This window comes from Python bivittatus, unplaced genomic scaffold (assembly GCF_059951505.1).
Source record: "Python bivittatus isolate LINGU-HERP-01145 unplaced genomic scaffold, Pbiv_v1 ctg000700_np1212, whole genome shotgun sequence".
NCBI classification, from domain to species: domain Eukaryota; kingdom Metazoa; phylum Chordata; class Lepidosauria; order Squamata; family Pythonidae; genus Python; species Python bivittatus.
Window position 1 is genome coordinate 87,759,005 of NW_028277098.1, and position 20,199 is coordinate 87,779,203.

Genomic DNA, 20,199 nt, shown 5'->3' on the forward strand with positions numbered 1-20,199 from the left:
CTCTTTCGAAACAGTGTGGTGATTCAGAAACGCATTCATCAACCTTTAGTTAAAAAAAATAGGAAAACAGAGTCCCTGCTGCCTGCACTTAATTAAAGGCAAATACAAACCAAGTGAAAACTAACTTCCTCCAACCTTTTCCTTTTCCTGCTGTGCACAAGAAGATAAGAACACCCTTGAAAGAGAGTTTTCCCCTCTGGTGTCAAAAAATGCCTAAGAATTTCAGCTCACAACTGCCACTGGCTAATAACAATAATAATAATAAGCACATTTAGAGTTAATTCAGGCTTTACCCCAAAGTCTAAGAATTGTCCAACTATCACTGTAATATACAGGGTGTACCAAAAATCAGGCCCCATAGATAGTCAGCCCTCACTGACAATTTATTATATAAATTATATTAAATGTTTGAATTGGTTGCCATTTTCTTCTGCACACTTCTTTACTTGTTTGACGCATCACCCTGTAGGCCAATTGCAATGTGCTTTATTAATTTTTTTTTTTTTTTTTTAGAGAAAATGTTACTGTACTTAAGAACATTCCTATGGGACCTAACTTTTGATATACCCTGTATACATGGTTCCAGGCAAAGCTGCTTTTTTGCAAACTGAATGTTGTGAGGGCAAATAATTCTAAATTTGTCAACTCTTTTGACAATTCCATTGTTATAACTCCTAATGCTCCAATAATTATGAGGAAAAGTTCTGCCACTTTATTCCATAACCTCTGTATTTCAGCCCTGATATTTCACAGTATTTTCAAGTTTCATTACAGCTTACTCTAGTACCACTTGGTATTGACACATCTATCAGTAAAACTTTTGTTCAACTACTGTGATGTCCGGTGTGTTGTGTCCTGTTGCTGTTTTTGAATGTGCTAGTGTATAGAGAAAGGATTTGTGTTTTTCACATCCAAGCCCTAACACATTATCTGTTATTGCTCTACAGTGATTCCTACAGCAGACCTGACATACCTTAATTGTCTTGATTCTCCAGGTATAAAGCCATAAACCAGCACAGGAGAATATTCTTCTGCAGTAAAGCAGCGTAATGTATCATAGAAACTGTAATTTCTGAACATAAAATATTGTAACTGTATAACTTATACTAGGGGACCACAGCTGTCAGTGCACACAAACACACGCAAATACAAAGACATTTCTACATAATGCATTCTGCATTCTTAATTTATTCTGTCTTTTTAAGGAATTTGGATTTTTGAGCAGGGGGAAGGGAAGGAAATAGACAATTGTGGAGTCTAAAGTCACAGAGACAGTCTCTCGTTGGCCTGCATGAATCTTCCTCAGGACAAAAGCTGTCATTAATATGGTAGCAATTCTGACCTGAAACCAATCAGCCACCATCTGATTTCTTAAAGGAGAGAAAAGTCAAAAGGGCAAGTGAAGTTCTCTAAGCATTCTTCTGTGCCTTGTGCTAACCACGCTATCCCTCCAAAATCAGAAGACAAATTCCTCAAACCAATGGGAATTACATCTGAATACAGTCTACCCAGAGAAAAGATGTTACTAGTGCCAAGCAAAAAAGGACAAAATTCGGTGTGATCTATTTCCAAAAAGAGAGAGAAAGCAAGAGAAAAAAGACAGACAGAGAGAGAGAGAAAGCATGCCTTTTCTAATTCTTACCACTTCCTTCCTTTTGTTCTTTTAATACACAAATACCAATATACTTTGCTCTGCACCAGACCAGGGAGGTCCATGCAAGCGGTATGAAAACAGTCTGCAAAAAATGTTGGCTTCATGTTAACAAGCCAGCATTTTGCAGGTGCTATGGCTCCAGTTGGCCAAGGGTCTATCTGCATAGAATGAAGGTAGGTAGACAGACAGACAGACAGAAAGATACATGGACATGTGCACACATGGAGATACCTTATCCCAGCAACTGTTAAGGAAAAGCCATTTTGGAAGAGGATGGTTTTCAAGAGAGAAGCTGTATCTTTTGCATGTAGGCATGTACATAAACATCACCTTAACTTTTCCCCTGCCTGTGTTTTTTCCAGAAAAACTTTCTTCTGTATTCTGTCCCTTTACCAGCATAATTTTAGATCCTGGGTGACTAACACATTTTAGATCCTAGGTAATTAACATGACACAGGGTGGGGGTGGAGGAGGCAGTATACCTACTAGTATCTTCTTTGATACCTGGCAAGCTCCATACCCCATCTTTTTAAAAAAAGATTATTTTAATTAAAAAGTTGGTGGGAAGCTAGCATGCTCAGAAGCAAAGCACCAGCCTAAACTTAACTAATATTCCTGGCAATGCCTCTGGGCTCCACCAAGACCCCCAAAGCATTCTTAGAAGATAAATTGGTGGCTGGATGGATGGCACCCTAGTGCTTTTTTGCCCTCCAATATATGGGCACCCTCAGTATGGGAACCACCTGGTGAGACTGCTCAATGGTCTACTGAACAGAGTTTGGTGATCCTTGTTCAAGAGGTAGCCCCCGCCCTTTGGAACATCTTGCCCCTAGAGGTGAGACAGACCCCCTCACTCCCGGCCTTTCAGAAGGACTTGAAGACCTGGCTCTGCCATCTGGCCTGGGGTGGGGAGGGAGGTCATCAGATATGGGCTAGCCCCCTAGAGGCTTGGTGTTGCTTCCATCGGCCTCCTGGATTTTTCCTCTTCCTTTATTCTGTGTAAATGTGTTTTCTTATAAATTTTAACTATATATTTATTTATTGTTTTAATCTGTTGTAAGCCGCCCAGAGTCCCCCACTGGGGGGAGATGGGCGGGGATAAGTTTGATAAATAAATAAAATATACATTTGTAATGATAAGCAAAATAAATATTCCTTCAAGTTGGACTACATGAACACATCCAGGTAGCTCTCTTGACAGTAATACATTGATTTGCCATAATTTCTTCCATTTTTGTTTTTTCAATTTCCAAGTCTAGCCTACAGTCCTTGGATTTCCAAGTAGACTCCCATCCACTACTAATACAATCCAACTCTGTTTAGCTTTTGTGGGAATCAGCCAAAGCCAGCTAGTTGCTGCCACCTACCAAGACCTTAATGATAAACAGGCATCTTAACCCCAGGTGGCAGAGAAAGGGGATTTTTGTCTGAATCACAGATCACTTCTCACGGCTTCTGAAGGAAATCCCCTGGCTAACGCCAAGCCAAATTGAAAGGAAAAACCCTAGACTCTTGGGACCCCAAAATTGATGGACCCCTTCTTCATTTATTACAGGAATAGGCACTTTTGTGACCTTTGGTTATCATGGATGGCTCCCAAACCCCTTTCCACAGGGTGTCCTCTACAGGGCTGAAGTGTAAAATAGTGGAGGGCAATGGCTACCTCCACATCCTTTCCCATCTACTTTCTGAAATCATTTCCTCAAAATCCCTCTTTTATCAAAGGAAAACCTGCATCTGCTCAACACTCTTTAAGTGGGGCATCTCATCTAAGGAAAGTCTTTCCCAAGGTATCTGTTTTGCACCAACAAGCTGAGCCTCTTTGTTCTCCCAGCAACTTAATGTTGCTGCTTAAACAGCTCCCTGTTAATGCTTTACACATCCACGTCACGATATAATTTTTGTGGCTGCAAACTGCAAGTCTTCCCTACAAACCACGGAATACTCCCACACAAAGTGTTCTCCAAAATTCCAGTCAAAGGTAGTGTGCACCTGTTTACCTTCTGTGCTATGTGGCTTTTTCATGGCAAAGAAAAACCAAAATAATGAAGAAAGCCAAGAGTGTTACAAGTAAAAGGTAATATAAACTCTCCTCAGCCATTCTTTTGGTAAAATTCTACTAATTCTGCAGGGTGAGTGCATGATGTAGAAGTCTGGTGGTTATCTTGAAGAGGGCCACTATAGAATTTTTTTAAAAAATAATTTAAGTAAAAGTAGTATTTGAAATGTCTTAAAATAATTGCAGAAAAATAATTGTGGCTAAGAACTTGTGGCGATCTCTTCATTTCATTTCATTCTCTTCAATTCCATCCATTGTGGCTGTTTTCCTCCAAAACTTTTTTTAAAAAATGCCAAAAGCTGTACTTCTACTATAAAAACACTTGCTGGTGGATTGTTAGATATAGTGCGACTAATATGAAATTACATCTTATGTACTGTCAGTTTAATGAGGTTTAAATGAGTGGAAGCTTTGAACTTTCATCCATAGTGTCTCTATTACAGTAAAGGTAATAATAGTTAATGTTTAAGTGTTAAACCACATTTTATCTATAGATGTTAAACAACTCTCAGATATGATTAGTCAGATACCCAAAGAAAAGTGACAAGCAGGACATGATAGAGAAAACTGATTACTTCTCATTTCTTGAAGCTTCAGCTCTGAATAAGTTAGTTCTATTTTTAGCAATCGTGAGTAATAAAATGTGTGAAAAACTCCCTAAGTCATATATACATTTACTGCCCTTAGGTTACAATCCTACAACCACTTATCAACTGAGCTGAAGGGGATTCACTTTTTAATACACACACACACACACACACACACACACACAGGATTGTGCTGTCTCCTCACAAAAGTACATGAATTGCATGAATCACATTAATTATGGTCTTTCTTTTCTCTGAACCTGAATCCAGATCTCAGTCTGACTGCTCAAAGCCTAGTACCATCTATTCAATGATGGGAAAACAAGTGCCACATACACAAGCTGAATACAGTTATCAGCAAGGAATAATCATTTATTTATCTCCATCTTTCTGGATTTAGAAGAGTTTGAGTCCCTATGCATGTCCTCTTGCATTCTTTTTTTAACTACAGATGGTTAGATTCATCTTTATCAAGAGGCAAGGATATGTTTGTCACATCCTCTCTGAACTGAGCATCTGTGCCAACCTGGAGGGAACAAATTTTCATGTCAACACCAGCCTTTGTCCCCAAACAGAGGCAGTTATTGCTAGCCTCAGCCCTTGAACAAGACGTTAAGCACACAACAGCCCATGTCCTCGCTGAATGCCTCTCGTCCTGCCAGAAGCTCTTCATTTGAACAGACAGACAATTGTTCTGGTGTTCTAGAAGCACCCTACAAATGCACACCCCTCAATGGAGAGTGCCAACTCCTGAGACCAAGCATGCAATGAAGAGGAAGTGGCATCAGTTAGCAAAACCACAAGATAAAGCTTTGGAGGATGTCAGATCCAATGGAGTACAACATTCTTTTCATGCACACAGAGAACGAGATATTTTTTTTAAAAGGAGTAGTTGTTTTTCAACTCCTCACTCAATGTAGCGGCTGTCCTCTTCTTAAAACTCTTTCTTGAATAATGTTAGTATGGGGGCATGTACTTCAACACACACCACATCAAATTGCTGAATTAGAATGTATTAATAGATCTGATTCTGTTTAGGACTTAGAAGCCCAAACAGACTTTTTTTTTAATCCATTCATTTGGAGTTCCATCTTACATTTTTGGTCACTGTGCTACCTCAGCTCAAGAGTTCAACGTGTTGCAGAAAAAGTAGCAGAGGTTTAAGAGATTTCTTGGAGCAAGAACAGTGACTTGGATGATTAGAAAGGGAACATAAACTTAAAAAAAAAAAAACATGGTTCCTCCATTAATTAAACAAGAAGCAGAACTTGCAACTGACGGCCAAATTTCACCGCTTGGCTGGTGAAAACAACCTGACCAGTGCAGAATCTCAGTACCACAAATGGCCCAATCCTGAATGGTGAACTCCTGAGAATGCAATGTGAGCACATTTCCTGATTTTGCATTGGTTTTACAAATTGATTGCTACATCTCTGTAGTGCTCTTGTAGTATGTATTATACTGTATTACTCAGCCACCCAGATTTAAAAAAAAAAAATCAACCAAATAGCAAGAAACTTAAACATTGAGTTGAAAAGGGTCATTTAGTCCATGAAGTTGAACCCCTGTTCAGTGCAGGAATTCAAATTATAGAACCTGGACACATCAAGCAAAAGTGATCCATCAGCTCTCTGGGTAACATGTTCCTTTTTCAAAGCACACTTACTGTTGGGAAGGGTTTTTTCTAATCTTGTCTTCTTAACTTAAGACCCTTATTCCACCCCATGCATTCTAGAATGATAAGAACAGGCTTTGCCTTTCTTCTCTACCTGAAATCCTTTCAGATACCTGAACAGTACTATCATATACAGGTAGTCTTCCCTTAATGACCACAATAGGGACTGGAAAATTCATTGTTAAGTGAATTGTGCCCAATTTTACGACCTTTTTTGCAGTGGTCATTAAGCAGATCACACGGTTGTTAAGCAAATCATGCAGTTCCCCCACTGATTTTCCTTGCCAAAAGCTGGCTGGGAAAGTCACAAATGGTGATCACGTGACCCCAGGATGCTGCAACCTCATCGTAAGTGCAAGCTGGTTGCCAAGCACCCGGATCACAATCACATGACTGCAGGGGTGCTGCAATGGTTGTAAGTTCCTTTGTTTAGCGCTGTTGTAACTTCAGATGGTCACTAAATGAATGGCTGTTAAGTTAGGACTACCTGAATCCCCACTTAGTCTTCCCTCCTCAAAGTTAAACATTTTTTTTCAATCTCTCTTCATAGGGGTGATTTTTATTCTTATTGTGCTGATCATCTTCACGGCCCTCTATTCTATTCTCTATTTCAATTTCTCTGACTCCTTCCTTAAAAAGTGGCCCCAGAAATGGCTACAAATCCTGGGGGGCGGGGAGGTCTAACCAACACAGAATGGAGAAAAAATATTTCTCATGATTTAGAATTTATATATTCATTGATGCAGCCTAAAACTGCATTTGCCTTTTTTGCAGCCACATCATGCTTCTGATTCAAGACCTATTGCCAAGGCTGATATTCCCAATTCTATAATGTACATTAGATATGCTTCTTAAATGAGTAACTTTGTCTTCATTAATTTTATTCTTAGCCCATTTCTCTAACCTATCAAGACGTTATTTATCTTTTGGGTACTACCTTGCCCATCCAATTCCTGAAATCTCCTTTCATTTTTCTGGACTGTTTGCTCCTTTTGTTATTTTCTTCTCTGAGCATAGTCCCAAAGCCAAGGATCCTTTGTACTCTTTGTTATAAGCCATAAAGTTGTCTTTCTCACTGCCTGCTTGTTTCTAAAGACCAATCTTCAGAATACATTCCAGCCAGTAAACATATTTTTACACAATGCCATGCTACATTTACTATGGATATGAAAGCTTACTCAAGATACATGCTCAGATGACCAATGAACTGCTCCCAATAGTACTTTGCAATTCCTCTACTCCCTAGCCTGGTTTTGTGGTGGTTTCCTGACCATCATTTCCAGATTTTCGGTTTGTAAGCAGAGTCACGGTAGGAGAAACTTAATTCCTCCCCTAAAACTTTTGCTCTTATAACCAACTACATACCCAAGCATAGAGGGTAAAAAAGAACAGGCTACAGAAACAGCTAATGTCTCTTACTTGCCACCTTTATCTACATCTGGGCTAGAAGGGAGAGTTCACCATTAGTTAATTATCCTGTCTGATTTCAAACAATATGTGATTCCAAGTCTAAGGAATATCTGAAACAAATAATGATTTCATATTGTGGCTAAGATCCTCTATCTTGCCACAATCTCAAGTCATGGTGCATGTTTATACAAACTGCTCAGCTAAGGAAAATATAGTTTGGTATAATAAGCAAATGTACCCAACACAGCTGGGGTCACTTATTGCATATGTGGTTGTGTAAAAACCACACACAAGTAGTCTGAAAACCATAGTTTATGGCTTTGCATGATGTGTGAAACTGGCTGACTGCATATTTAGCAAACCATGGCTAAAGAAATCACAGCTTAGCATGATGTATAAACCAAGCTGGCACCGAGCATTGTTATCACATGATTTCTATAACCATATTGCAACTCCGAATTTTGGTATTACAGTTCTGAATAGTGGCAATAGCAATAGGTGACCTCAGATACCTGAAAGACTTAAGTAAACAAGAACAGACTTATCATGTCTTTCAGTACTCCAGCAACTATTTCCTGGAAAGCCAGCACAACTGGAGGCCCAAAGTTACACACATATAAAGCAATTGCAGGTAGCAGTTCAAAGAATCAATGAGAAAATACGTCTGAGCTCACTTGACAAAACAAGTTTCAAACTGTGCAAACTATCACCCCAAAGTCCAGCATAGATTTCAGATGTAATCATGGATGCTGATAAAGCCACCTGCTTTTGAAGCATACAAAGGATCATCTGTGAATAAGTCCATACAGGGAAAAAATTAAAAGTAACTATTGGCTATGGAAGATGGCTGTGTCTTCTTTTGACAAGGCACAAGTTGCACAGATGGACTGAACACCACTCATGTAGATTTACAGCAAAAAAATCCTTAGCTTGATTGGGCATCAGTTACTACAGGAGAAATAATGCTCTGGCGTATCAATAGAGTAAGCCAAATTTATATACAACTTTAACTATTGCACTTTCCTCCAAAGTTACATTGACCATACTGTGTAAAAATAGAGAAATCCCCTCCTCCAAAGAGGGGGGTGGAAGTCATGTAAAACCTCATACACAGGGGTATGACACAATGTACCATCCGTATATCTGTCTGAGAGCTCAAGGAAAACTGGATTGTACTCTATACACCATTCTGATAGTTTCCTCCAAAGAAACATGAAAACTGTAGCTTAAAAAGGATGTTGAGAATTCTGTTATAGATGTGTCACAGCCTTACTCCTACACAAACCAGCATCCCTGGATTCCATGCAGAGAGCAAATGATCCACTTTCTACTTCCACAACTTGGGTGGGAAGACATGGGACAATAAGAGTACTGTATTATCTATCCACATGGGACCTGGATAGTGCCAACTGAATCTAGTAGCTCAACCATCCATCAGCCTACAGACCAAGAAGAAAGCTCTGTAGAGAATCCATAGGAAAAGAGAGCTGCCTTCTTCAAAGACAACTTTCTCACTCACAGTTGGGTGATCAATGTCACAGTACAGATCACTTTTAAGGCAAGTCACTATGTATAAATCCATGTTGTTGAGCCACAACCCATGTCCCCCCTTTTTTTTTAAAAAAAAAAAGAGATTTGTAGGGGTGAAGGACAGGATATTTCCTAATCCAAAGTACTCCATCCTTCCCCATCCTAAGCACTCTAAAAGCAACTTAGAAAGGGGGAGCTGTCTGGGAAAATTCAGAGCAAGAGCACATGAAGCAGAGGAATATATAAGGCAGGGACCTTATATTTAGAACATCTATGATCTCCTTATCACTTCTCCGCAGCCTCTTCCTTTTTCTTCTTTAAAGTTAAGGAAGTGTCTGGGGAACGGTATAGACTTAAATGTAGAGACGGTGGTTGGGTTCATACAGCAAGCTAACCCCTAAAACCATGTTAACAAAACCCTAAAACCAAGTTAACCCAGTTTTAGAATTGAGATGTTGCAGAAACCCAGCCTCTATCTGTGCACTGTATTATGGCTTAATAGGAAGGCCTGGTTTACACAGAGTTAATGGCTGGGATCCCACTATTCTCTGAACCCCATTTTGGTCTGATTTGGTTTGTGGTTCAAACCCAAGCAATGGGTACTTAGCCACATATCTAAAGGGTACATGGAGGCATACCAGCCCACACACCACACTCTTAATCATTTTGTCAAGCCAGCAGCAGAAAAGAGCATCTTCCTTCCAATTAAGACTTTCTTACTAGACCACAAAGAGCTTATCTACCCATCTTCTCTTCCTTGGATACTTTTTAGCATATCTGATTAGGGCTGGCATCAAAGCCAAGCTAGAATATCAGTGTTGCTTCAGCTCGTGCAGTGTTATAGTACCAGAATGCATGAGACAGGTACTCCTCCATCAAAAAAGAAGGAAGAAATTCTTGCTTGTAGTAAAGGATTCATGCATTGGGCAAGGGGTGAGACTAGATGATCTTTAAGATCCCTTCAGTTTGCCTCTTCACCTGAAGGGCCTGAAAAAAAAGGTCTTGGAGAAAACAGCGCAGTCATGTTTCTGCTTTGGACCCCAGACATAACACATTATTTACTGCGGAGACCTCAAATTTTAATTCCATCCACCACTTAGAGCTAAACGTGATTTATCCAGCAAGGTTGGCCTTCATTTACACAACTGTAATAAAGGCAACAGAATATTTTAAAACAGGGTGGAATCATCTGTGAACTTCCAGCTGTCATCTGACTACAAACTCCATCATCCCCTCATTTTCTACTGTTCATACTGACTAGGCTGATCAGAGACCAAAGTTTAAGTCCTCTCTAGGGACATGTTTATCCAGACACACTTTGGGGCATATAATTGGGCTTGTCTATTGACACAAATTGTAATTGGTGGGTTTGGTTTATTTGTTTTTGATTGAATTATATTTAATGGTGATTTTATTTGCCCATTTTCAAGGTTTAATTAGAGTTTTGTTTTTACAATTATGCTGTATCATGGACAGCAGCCTCATGTGCTCCTTTTGTTGGAAACAATGGATACAAATTTAATAAATGGGGAGGGAAACAGCTTTACTATTCTTGCTTTAAAAATGCCCCATGGTATCTGTGACCTTAGTCTAACTTGCAAAAAACTTAACAAAACCTGCTCCAACTCATTCACCTTTCTCTTACGAATTCATGAACCCAATTAGCCTGTGTCGCTTTCTCTTTACAACAACATAAACTTTACAACACACCATCAAACGCCTCATTAAACCAAGTGCCAACTGTGATGGGCTTCAACTGACCTCCTCCTTTCCCTTATCACACTTCCAAGCTTGCAAATGAAAAGATCTTGTACTGGCGTCTCATAACAAAGATATTGCAGAAGGAAGAGGCAGTGCAGCCAATAACCACCTAGCTGTCTACTTGATTTAGAGTACCCACCCTACAAAAAGGCACCAAGGTGCTCCAGTCCACATTTCTCCAGCAGAACATTTACAGCTGATGCAAACCATCTAAAAACCGGAAAAGGGAATTCTTCCAAATTTATCCCATACCCAATTATACGACAGCCAAAATTAATTTTTTGCAAAGCTTTCTACTAAATTTCAAAATGATTCAAATATGAACACAAGGGACAACTTAGGAAGTCAGGAGGTATCTCTTTAGCCTTATTGATTAATTTTAAGGCAACAAGGTTGATTCAGCTGATGCTTTTACAGCCTGTTCTTTTCTGCAGCCTTGGGAAATGTCCCCTTTAATTCTTCCCTCCCTAATACAAAATGTGCTTATTACATGAAAACAAAAGCTTTATTTATCTGTATATAAGATGGCATCTTTTGGAACTGAGCATTTCAGCTGCATAAGCAGCCAGAAGAGAACTATTTACCAGTAGAAGCATGTGTCTTTGGTTTCCAAAGGGGCAAAAGTACAATTCAATCTCTTCAGCATGAGAGGACAGCAGAAAAGAGGATCTGCAGGCAGGCTGTGAGTTGCCAACTCTTGTTTTGCAGCAATAGTGCACTGCTTTTCCAGACCTGATAGAACAGGATTTTTCAAACTTGGCAACTTTAAGATGTGTGGACTTCAACTCTCAGAATGCTGGCTGAGGAATTCTGGGAGTTGAAGTCCATACGCCTTAAAGTTGCCAAGTTTGCAAAACACTGTGATAGAGCTATGTTAGATTATCAAGAGATATGGAAGTCCTAAAATAGCCATTCAGATGCCAAGTGATCAAGGATGTTTTGGAACTGGCATGGCATCCTCTCTCTACCTGTCAGGTGATCCTTGAGGAAGCTGGGCTTATATCTGGCCTCTCATGCTGGAGGCCCACAGGCTCAGGAAAATATGCCTTAGAGTTAAGGAGAGGTTAAAGAGGCAGAAGTAGGGTGCCACCACATCGCCTCCTGACTCAAACAAACACGTAGGTTCTTGAGCCTACTTGAGCCAGAAAAAGGCATGGCTTCTTTAGCGAGTAGCTAGAGATTGGTAGGGAGAATGTGCCCACACTGGATCCAAGCATCCTTGCCTGCTATGGGTCCAAATACCACACCACACTATACAATACCCCACACAAAATGCAACGTACCTGAACCACAGGGTGTCCCCCTGTTGGGGCTTTGACTGCCCCCCGACTCCCTTCTGTCTCGTAATGAGCGCGATGGTGGGGTTTGGGTTGCACCTCAATCTGTAATTCGTAAGAGCCTGAATGGCTGGAAAGGGGCCACTCAAGCGGCGGAAGAGACTGTACAGGAATGCTGGGGAGAAGAAAGTTTGGATCTAAGTTATGAAAGAAAAGCAGCTTAGCTCAGCATGCACATGACAAGGACAGGATGCCCAACAATTATCCTAACAACTGGAAATCATTTTCTTTCTTTTTCAAAATACAAAAGATTTGGGTCAACCACTGACTGGCAAGAGAGAGAGAACAAATAAAAATGCTTTTTCACTTAACTCACATAAATGGGATGAATTCTTTGCCTCAAAATTTACCAATGATCACTAACTGGGATGCCTTTAAATAAAATAAGGACCAGTGGCAATTAATTCAAGGAGGATCAATGACAATGAACAATCAGATTGACCCCAGCCCTGCTGCCTATTCACAAGGCCCCGAAGGACCCAGGAGCATGATGAAGTTGGTGTGGTGGCTGTCCTGATTATTTTGATGAATGGAATTACCTTGGCTGTGGGTTTTATGTACAGTAGTCCCCGGGTTAAGGACGCCCCGGTTACAGACGACCCATAGTTAAGAACAGAGCCTATTGTAGCAAAATTCAAGTTAAATACACAATGAATTGAGTTAAATACACAATGGATGGAATTAATTACACAATACTACTTATACAGTATTATACAATAATACTGTTCCAGCTTACGTACAAATTCAGCTTAAGGACAGATCTTGGGAATGGAACTCATTCTTAAACTGGGGACTATCTGTATTTTATGATGGATTTTGATATGCTTTTAGGTTATTTCCACACTAACAATGTATAGCATCTTCAGTAGCCATCCAATCATCATTGTGTGAAGGCAGGCTGGTAAGGTAGGCAGACTTTTATTATTTCAGCAATGGCTAAGTGATGCTGTAAAGACACTATACAACTCTAGAGTCGAAATGGCCTCACTAATATCATGAAAAGCATACTGACTTCATGCCCTGTATTTCGAAAAAGCGTCATGAAGAATGAGCACTTGCAAAGGCATGGCTAAAGAAAGCCATTGTGGCTCATTTCACAAATTCTCCTACCACCTATGGCCATTCCTCCCTCCCCCCAAAAAAATCAGGCTCAAAAAATAAAAACTGATTGATTTGTCACTCTTACCTATTGTTTCCTGTTAGTACCCCACTTCAATATTTTCCATATCAGGTTGGAGTCATTTGTTGGTTTATTTCCAAGTTTAGGAACAGGGTACAAATAGGCTGTTCTTTACATGCATCCATTTACTTCTGTCTATCATGTAAAGCTCAATTGATCAAGGCACAAAGGACACGCATAATCACCACCACCACCACCACCACCACCACCACCACCACGGTGTGCGATCTCAGGTTTCTCATATTTTGAATGTAATGGAAGGTAGAAAATGGTTAGTTGTTTCCTTGCCAAGAAGGAGGAACAGATTTTGCTGATTTCTACACTGTATTGATTTTGCTCCCCTCCCATATTAAGCGCCTTGATTTGCTGGGGGAACATGCATTTGCTGTTGTCTCAGGCAGAAGAACATCTGGGGCAGCTCAGGAGAAGAAGAGGAAGAGGAGAGTTAAGAAGCAGTCTAAAAAAACCCTCCTGCATCATACACAATCTATCTCACAGATATACATACCTGGAATAAGGGCCAAATTCTATAAATATTTGTCAAAATGCAAGACGTGCTACTTACCTGCAGATGGGTATCGCAGGCATCAGCTGCTTTGGCCAAGATGGTGGCACTAAAAGGATTGAATCTGGTGGTGGGTTCCTTCGGTTGTCCTGCTCACAGGACCCAATGTATTCAATGGGTTGAAGCACATGACATGGCATACTGGCTTTGTGGGAAGCCATCGGCGAAGGATCTGGGGTGGTCCTCCATATTTTTGTGGGAACTCCACAGGAAGGATCAGTGGTGAGATTGTTCATTGCATCCATGAGACTAGAGGAGGTGGACAACTGGGTGTAAGTGACTGTTGCTCCGTCTTCTCTCAAGGAGACGTGGGGAGAGGCCTGTGGAGAAGGGGTCCTCGACTGCCGTGGAGAAGTGTTCGGGTGCTGACTCCCGTAGAGCTCAGTGCAAGAGTACCTCCGTTTTGCACCTGGCGATGACGACCTTGAGTTGGGACGTGGTGATGGTGAACGTGGCCCCAAGCAGGTATCCTCCACGACAGTTGCTTGTGGGGACATTATTGGCGAGGTTCTAGGGGAATAATGAGCATGGGTGTTTTGAAACTGTGGACAAAGGTCATCACTAGGGCCATTATTTGGTGAAACGCATGGTGAAGTATAAGGAGAGAAATTTGTCTCTGAAATGAAGCTTGCAGAGGAGCCACTGCTAGGAGGGCTCAGGCACAGCGGTTCTCGGTAGCTCTCAAAGCCAGGGACTGGCAGGGTAAACCTTGGGCTAGCAGTAGCTGAGCTGGACTGATGCTCTACCAATAGATCTGTGTCTCTGCTGCTGAAGGGGCCCCCCGAGTGAATCAGTTCATAAGATGGTGTTATCTCAATCCTAGGGCTCAAAGTAGGGGGACCTGCAGCCTTGACAGGGTCCAAGTAGCATTTTGACCCTATGCTATCTGGCTGTCCATATCTGCCCATGTGATCTGCCGAAAGGCTAGACAAAGCGAAGGGGTATGGCTTGAGGCCATAATCCGAGACATCATCATGAGGGTAAGTAACTCCAGTGGGTGGGCTGATGATTTTATGTGAAGGAGTCGGTTCTTCTGGAAAAAGAAGGGTCGCTTTTAAGACTAGACATACCACTGCAGAAGCTGAGTAATCCTGGGTTAACAAGAAGGCATTAGCAATAGTGCTTTAGGCAAAGGTTGCATTATACACAGACATCAATTGCATGCATAAGGCAGTAGGTCAGCCATCTCAGAGTGGAAACCCACTGGGCACTCTCTGAGTAAAAGAAGGAGAATGAAAAGAACTCTACCACCACTGCACTCAAATTATTGCGCTGCCTTCAAAATATTTCATCCACCCAATCCAGCATTTCATCATCAGCTGCCTTCTGATTATGTTTTTGCTATGACTACTGGCAGCGGCGTACCTAGTGTACTTGACACTTGGTGTGGATCAGCAGTTGAGCAGCAGCTGCAGGATTATGGCTGGCCCAACCACACCACTGTCAGCCTACCCTGCTCTACCTTTGTCACTGCATCATGCCACCGACTGCCAAGTAGCTGACTGGCGCACTGGCAGCAGCGGCCCAACTCCACACTCACTGCTGACCCTCCAGATAGACTTCTCAGACAATGCACCCCTTACTGCCTGCACCCAGGACAGCCTGCTTCTACCACCCCACTCTTGGTATGCCACTCACCACTGGTCGTTTGGGTGCCAGTGTTCAATCTCCAGCCCATCGGTGATCATGTTTTCTATCTCTGGCTCATCTCATCTGATCTTTGTCTACCTGGGCACGATCAGATCCTAGTTGCAATCCTCCAAGAATGTTAGAAGCCAATTTGGATACATCCCAAGGTTGAAATGTCCCTACTACTTAATTTCTAAAAGAAAGAAAATGATACACCTATGGACAAACATACATGCTTACTTCATAATTTTCAAGCATTTCTAGCATTCTGGTTGTTGAACTGCATTAGACAATCAGTAGGCCAACACTATAAACAGTAGACCAACACTCAATCTGGACTGAAGGATAACTATTTTCCCTGTTGCCAAGAAGATAATTCCTTTCCCTTAATTATCCTTGATTCATGTATTATGGATGACCAAATCCAAATATATTAGATTGTAATCTAATATACATTATACGTATATTCGTTATAAAATATGCATGTTATATACATAGGTCTCAGCAACTGGCAGAACTACCTGGTTGACCTTGTCTGAACTCAAGACTAAGCAGATCAGCCCTAGTTGGTAGTTGGATAGGAGAATTTCACAAAATCCCAAGGTCTGTAGGTGGGAAGTTGGAAAAACAACCCAGAGGAAGAAATGTCAAAGCACTTCTGTGCTACTTCCAAGAGGACTGCATGGTTGTGTCTATGTAATCATAATCAGCCAAATTTAACTTAAAAGGAGACTTCACCTTTTATAGTATTATACTGTATATGCATTTCACAGAGAGAGAGAGAGAAAGAGGGAGAGATGCAACCCTGCCTGGATAACCTGTTGTCACAGAACACTTTCTTTTTAATATAGATCTATATAGCTATGAAAACTTGGTAGTGAGGGAAACATAAATTTTGCGCAGGCTCAGGTAGAGCATTCTACAACTAGTGGATATTAGCTGTGCATCCCAACTGACTGAAGGGAGAGGTGTGATTCAGAGTTTTCATGGTCACAAAGGTGGCGCCTGTTGGAAACACCTTAAGAGCAGCTTTTCCTGGGAACACATAGCTGCCCTCCAAAGCTGCCCCTTGTTCCTGAGCAAAGACACATTTAGTTTAAGGTGTTTACAACAATTGCTACATGTACATGATTTCTAAATGCCAAACAAGTAGGGCCAAACTCAACTCTCAAGGTAGTACTTTCCATCACATGGAAAGGATCCATCACTGAATGTCATATAGAAGAGCCAAGCCACCAAGGATATCTTCAGGAGGCTTGTCCTTCCAATCTTAACAACTGGACAGATCATAACATGAAAGGCATTCCCTTAGCTACTTGCCAGTCTTTACTAACTATATCCTTAATATTACTTATTTAATAATGTAATTGCATACATATATACCCATCACAGTACAGTATTCCCTTTTAGATTAAGCAATGTTTGGCAGACTGCAGAAAAGGAATAAGGGAGCAGCTAAATCTAGTTTACCCCTAACACCAGTCACCGTTCCTCTCCGCATCTTTCTATTCTTGCCAATCATCCTTGCTTCCCCCATATCCATAAATAGTGCCTTGTTCTTTACATTTCTTACCTGTCTTTTTCAGTCAATCTCTTTTTGGTCCAGTTCAGAGTCATTCAGCACTCATTCATTCTTGACCTTGTCTCGTTTTACCATGTACACTTAAGTTCCCACTACATTCAGTTTACTATGCTTCTCCTGACATTCTAAGCTCTTACTTCCATATAAGAAAGTGAGCAGACACACACTCTTATACACAGTCATTTTTGCTTCTTCTGACAAGCATTAATTTATTGTAATAGTCCACACACTACCCTTCTACTAGTATTTGCACACCTTAAAATTTCTCCATCCATTTTCAGTAATCATTTTACCAAGGTACTGAAATTCATCTACTTGCTCTTAGCCCAACCTACCCTACAAGGTTGTAGTTGTGGTGAAAAAATTAAGAGGAGGGAGATGCCACCTTGAACTCCCAAAGGAAAGACAGTATATAAAGCTAATTAATAAATAAAATGAATAAAAATCTCAAATAGGTTTACATCAAGACTTTTCTTTCAATGTAGTTACTATTTTTAAGAGTATTCCCTAATAAAGGAGTATTATTCAAAAGAACACAAGAATAAAACACTGTAATTTAGTAACTCCTTTGTTTTCTTTGTTAAACTTTACAGCTGCCTCAATCCCTAAGGATTTTTCAACTTAATTACTGTTCTACTATGGATACTGATTTTTTTTTTTTTTTTGCAGACCAATATGGCTAATTTGGTTTTTGCCCATTTAAAAAGCACATTCTATGATCAGAATGCCCCTTCAAAGATGGCCCTTTTGTAACATAAAATTATATCACCTATATTGTCTGTTGTTTTTCTGTTGCGTCTTTAAAAATATTTTTATTAGAACTGAAGATTTTTAAAACAGAGAATCTATAAAAACCATGGCTTCATCTTGCACAAACCAAAGGAACATATGTAGTACTTACTACTGAAAAATGAAAAATCTAGGAAAACTATTTTTCATGCAAAATGTACTCTTTTAAAAATTATGGCAACATATGCCTTTAAATATTTGAAATACTCAGCTGAACAAAACCCTTGGCAGTTATATAGCAGTCAAAAAAGAGAATGGGTATATATCAATAAAACTCACACTTTGCACAGTTCCATATATAAATTTAAACAATGCTTGGTTTTGTTCCATTGGACAGCAGTGGGAGAATTTATTTAACCAGTCACTGATAATATATGGCATCCATGGAACTCTTAAAATCTCACCCAAAACCTAGATCTTAGATATGTTTCCAATTATATTCTTCATATGACAGCAGTAAAAGAGTCTAATGTGGTATCAGAAAGCTGATGAAATGTCATTATGACCTTCTCAAGACATTATGAAATACTACTTTCAAATTATAGCAAGGATGTTGATTACCTAAACCTCTAAGCATTTTTCATCACTGGCCACGAGGGCTGGAGCTCCTAGGAGATCTACAGGTTTTCCATCCTAGCTCTCTGGAATATAGATAGAACCAAATTAAGGGGCACTGGCTGACTTCATCCATCACACTAAGATATAAGGTTGCTTTTTCAGGCCTTAGATTGTCCTATGATCCCAGCCACTGTGGTCTATTCAATGAACTGTGGTTAAAACAAAGCATGACTTAACATGATAGCTATATTAAGATATATACCATTAGGTCTCACTGATCTACCTACCCAGCATGTTGTACTTTTCTACTAGTCTCTTCAGCATTAGTATTCCCTAATTTAACAGCAATTGATCATCTTTACTGTAAACTGTGTTCATAAAAGGTTTATGTGCTTTTTGGAATCCACATGTATTCGTCTATGGTATATTTGCCATTGATAGTTTATTTTTACAGCCCTTTTTGTTTCTGAAACAAGAGAAATGTTGTTTTACTTATGCTACAAAGAAGCATGGAGATCTCTTTATTTCCAGATTTAAAGCATTGCAGAATAGTTAAGTGCACCCTTGGATGTATGCAACTTCTCTGTAGCAGTGCCTGCCCTCTGGGATGAGGTTCCCCCTGAGATCCAGATGTCCCCACTCTACTGTTGTTTAGAAGAGCTGTGAAAACCTGGTTCTTCACCCAGGCCTTTGGCAAGGGAGAGCAAGACACCATGCCCTCTTTTACCTTTACCTTTTATGTTTTGTTGATTTTATTGTAATTTCTTTGACTGTTATAAGCCACCTAGGGTCATTGAAAGTCAGGTGGCATACAATAAATTATTATTGTTGTTGTTGTTGTTGTTGTTGTTGTTGTTATTATTATTATTATTATTAATATTTCTTCTTCTTCTCTGGCATGTCCAGTAATAAATAGGAAAACTACCCATTTATCTCAGGACCAAGAAATACATGCAATGCTGGATGTGAGAGTAAATTCTGTTGATATGCTGTAGGGCTCTGTTAGAAAACTGAATCACAGACTGTTTCAAATCAATCACATTTTGAGACTCATTAACTACTGTTATCTAATTTCTGACATTAATTTTTTTTTTTTAATCACCCAGTATAAATAGAATGCAAAACAATTTCCAGCAAGTCCCAAATTATCTGGAGGGTACCAGGTCAGGGAAAGCTGATTTAGAAGGTCAACGAAGAGACCATATTCCTGCCAGCCATCTTACGTGTGAATTATTCATTAAAACGAGCATTAAAACGCTACCTTTCTTTCAAATCTTCAATTTACATTTCTAATTAACTCGAAACATCAAGCGATATTCTAGATTCAATTGCAGAATTACTAGTATGAACTAAATTAGAATAGCCAATTTTTTCCCCTTGGTTTATAGAGTAAAAGCTAAACAAGAGGCCATTTATGACTAATTACTAACACAAAAGGATGGCATGGTTATGATGCACAACAATTATCCTAAATATGTGCCCATGTAGAGAGAGCTTCTATTTCCACATTCATTTAGGATCAGACTAACTTAACAAAACAACTAAGTTAAGTTGTGATGAACTGCTATGAATTGGAGGCATTTTAGACACAGAGAGGAAGCTAAACCTTTTTTCTACCCCCTTTCCTCCCCACTGTGGTCTCTTTCAGGTCTCAGGCCATTTCTTCAGTATGATTTCTATCATCTTATAGCATCACTCAACTAGTCTTCATTACTGATATACCGGCACAGCAATGGTGGGATGACTTTATTCGTTCATTTATTTATTTGATTTATATAGCTGTCCATCTCATGAAGCATGACTGGTAGGCATACAAACATATTAACAATTAAAACCATAAAACAAGCGAGCCTAAATAAAAAGCATAAAGACCCAAGAATGCA

The 20,199-nt window shown here is 40.0% G+C and overlaps 1 protein-coding gene across 5 annotated transcripts in view; it reads right to left on the reverse strand.

Annotated features, from left to right (window-relative positions):
• Positions 1-20,199, reverse strand: part of NFATC2 (nuclear factor of activated T cells 2) — a 168,811-nt gene that overhangs the window by 119,052 nt on the left and 29,560 nt on the right. For 3 of the 5 annotated variants that reach the window (XM_088153537.1, XM_025163772.2, XM_088153536.1), the window contains exons 2-3: positions 13,759-14,791; positions 11,960-12,128 (exon numbers count right to left, since the gene is read on the reverse strand). In XM_088153537.1, the coding sequence (XP_088009663.1) occupies positions 11,960-12,128; positions 13,759-14,791 (1,202 nt within the window). The remainder of the gene's footprint in view (positions 1-11,959; positions 12,129-13,758; positions 14,792-20,199) is intronic. The other 2 variants (XM_088153539.1, XM_088153538.1) reach the window with 2 other exon arrangements.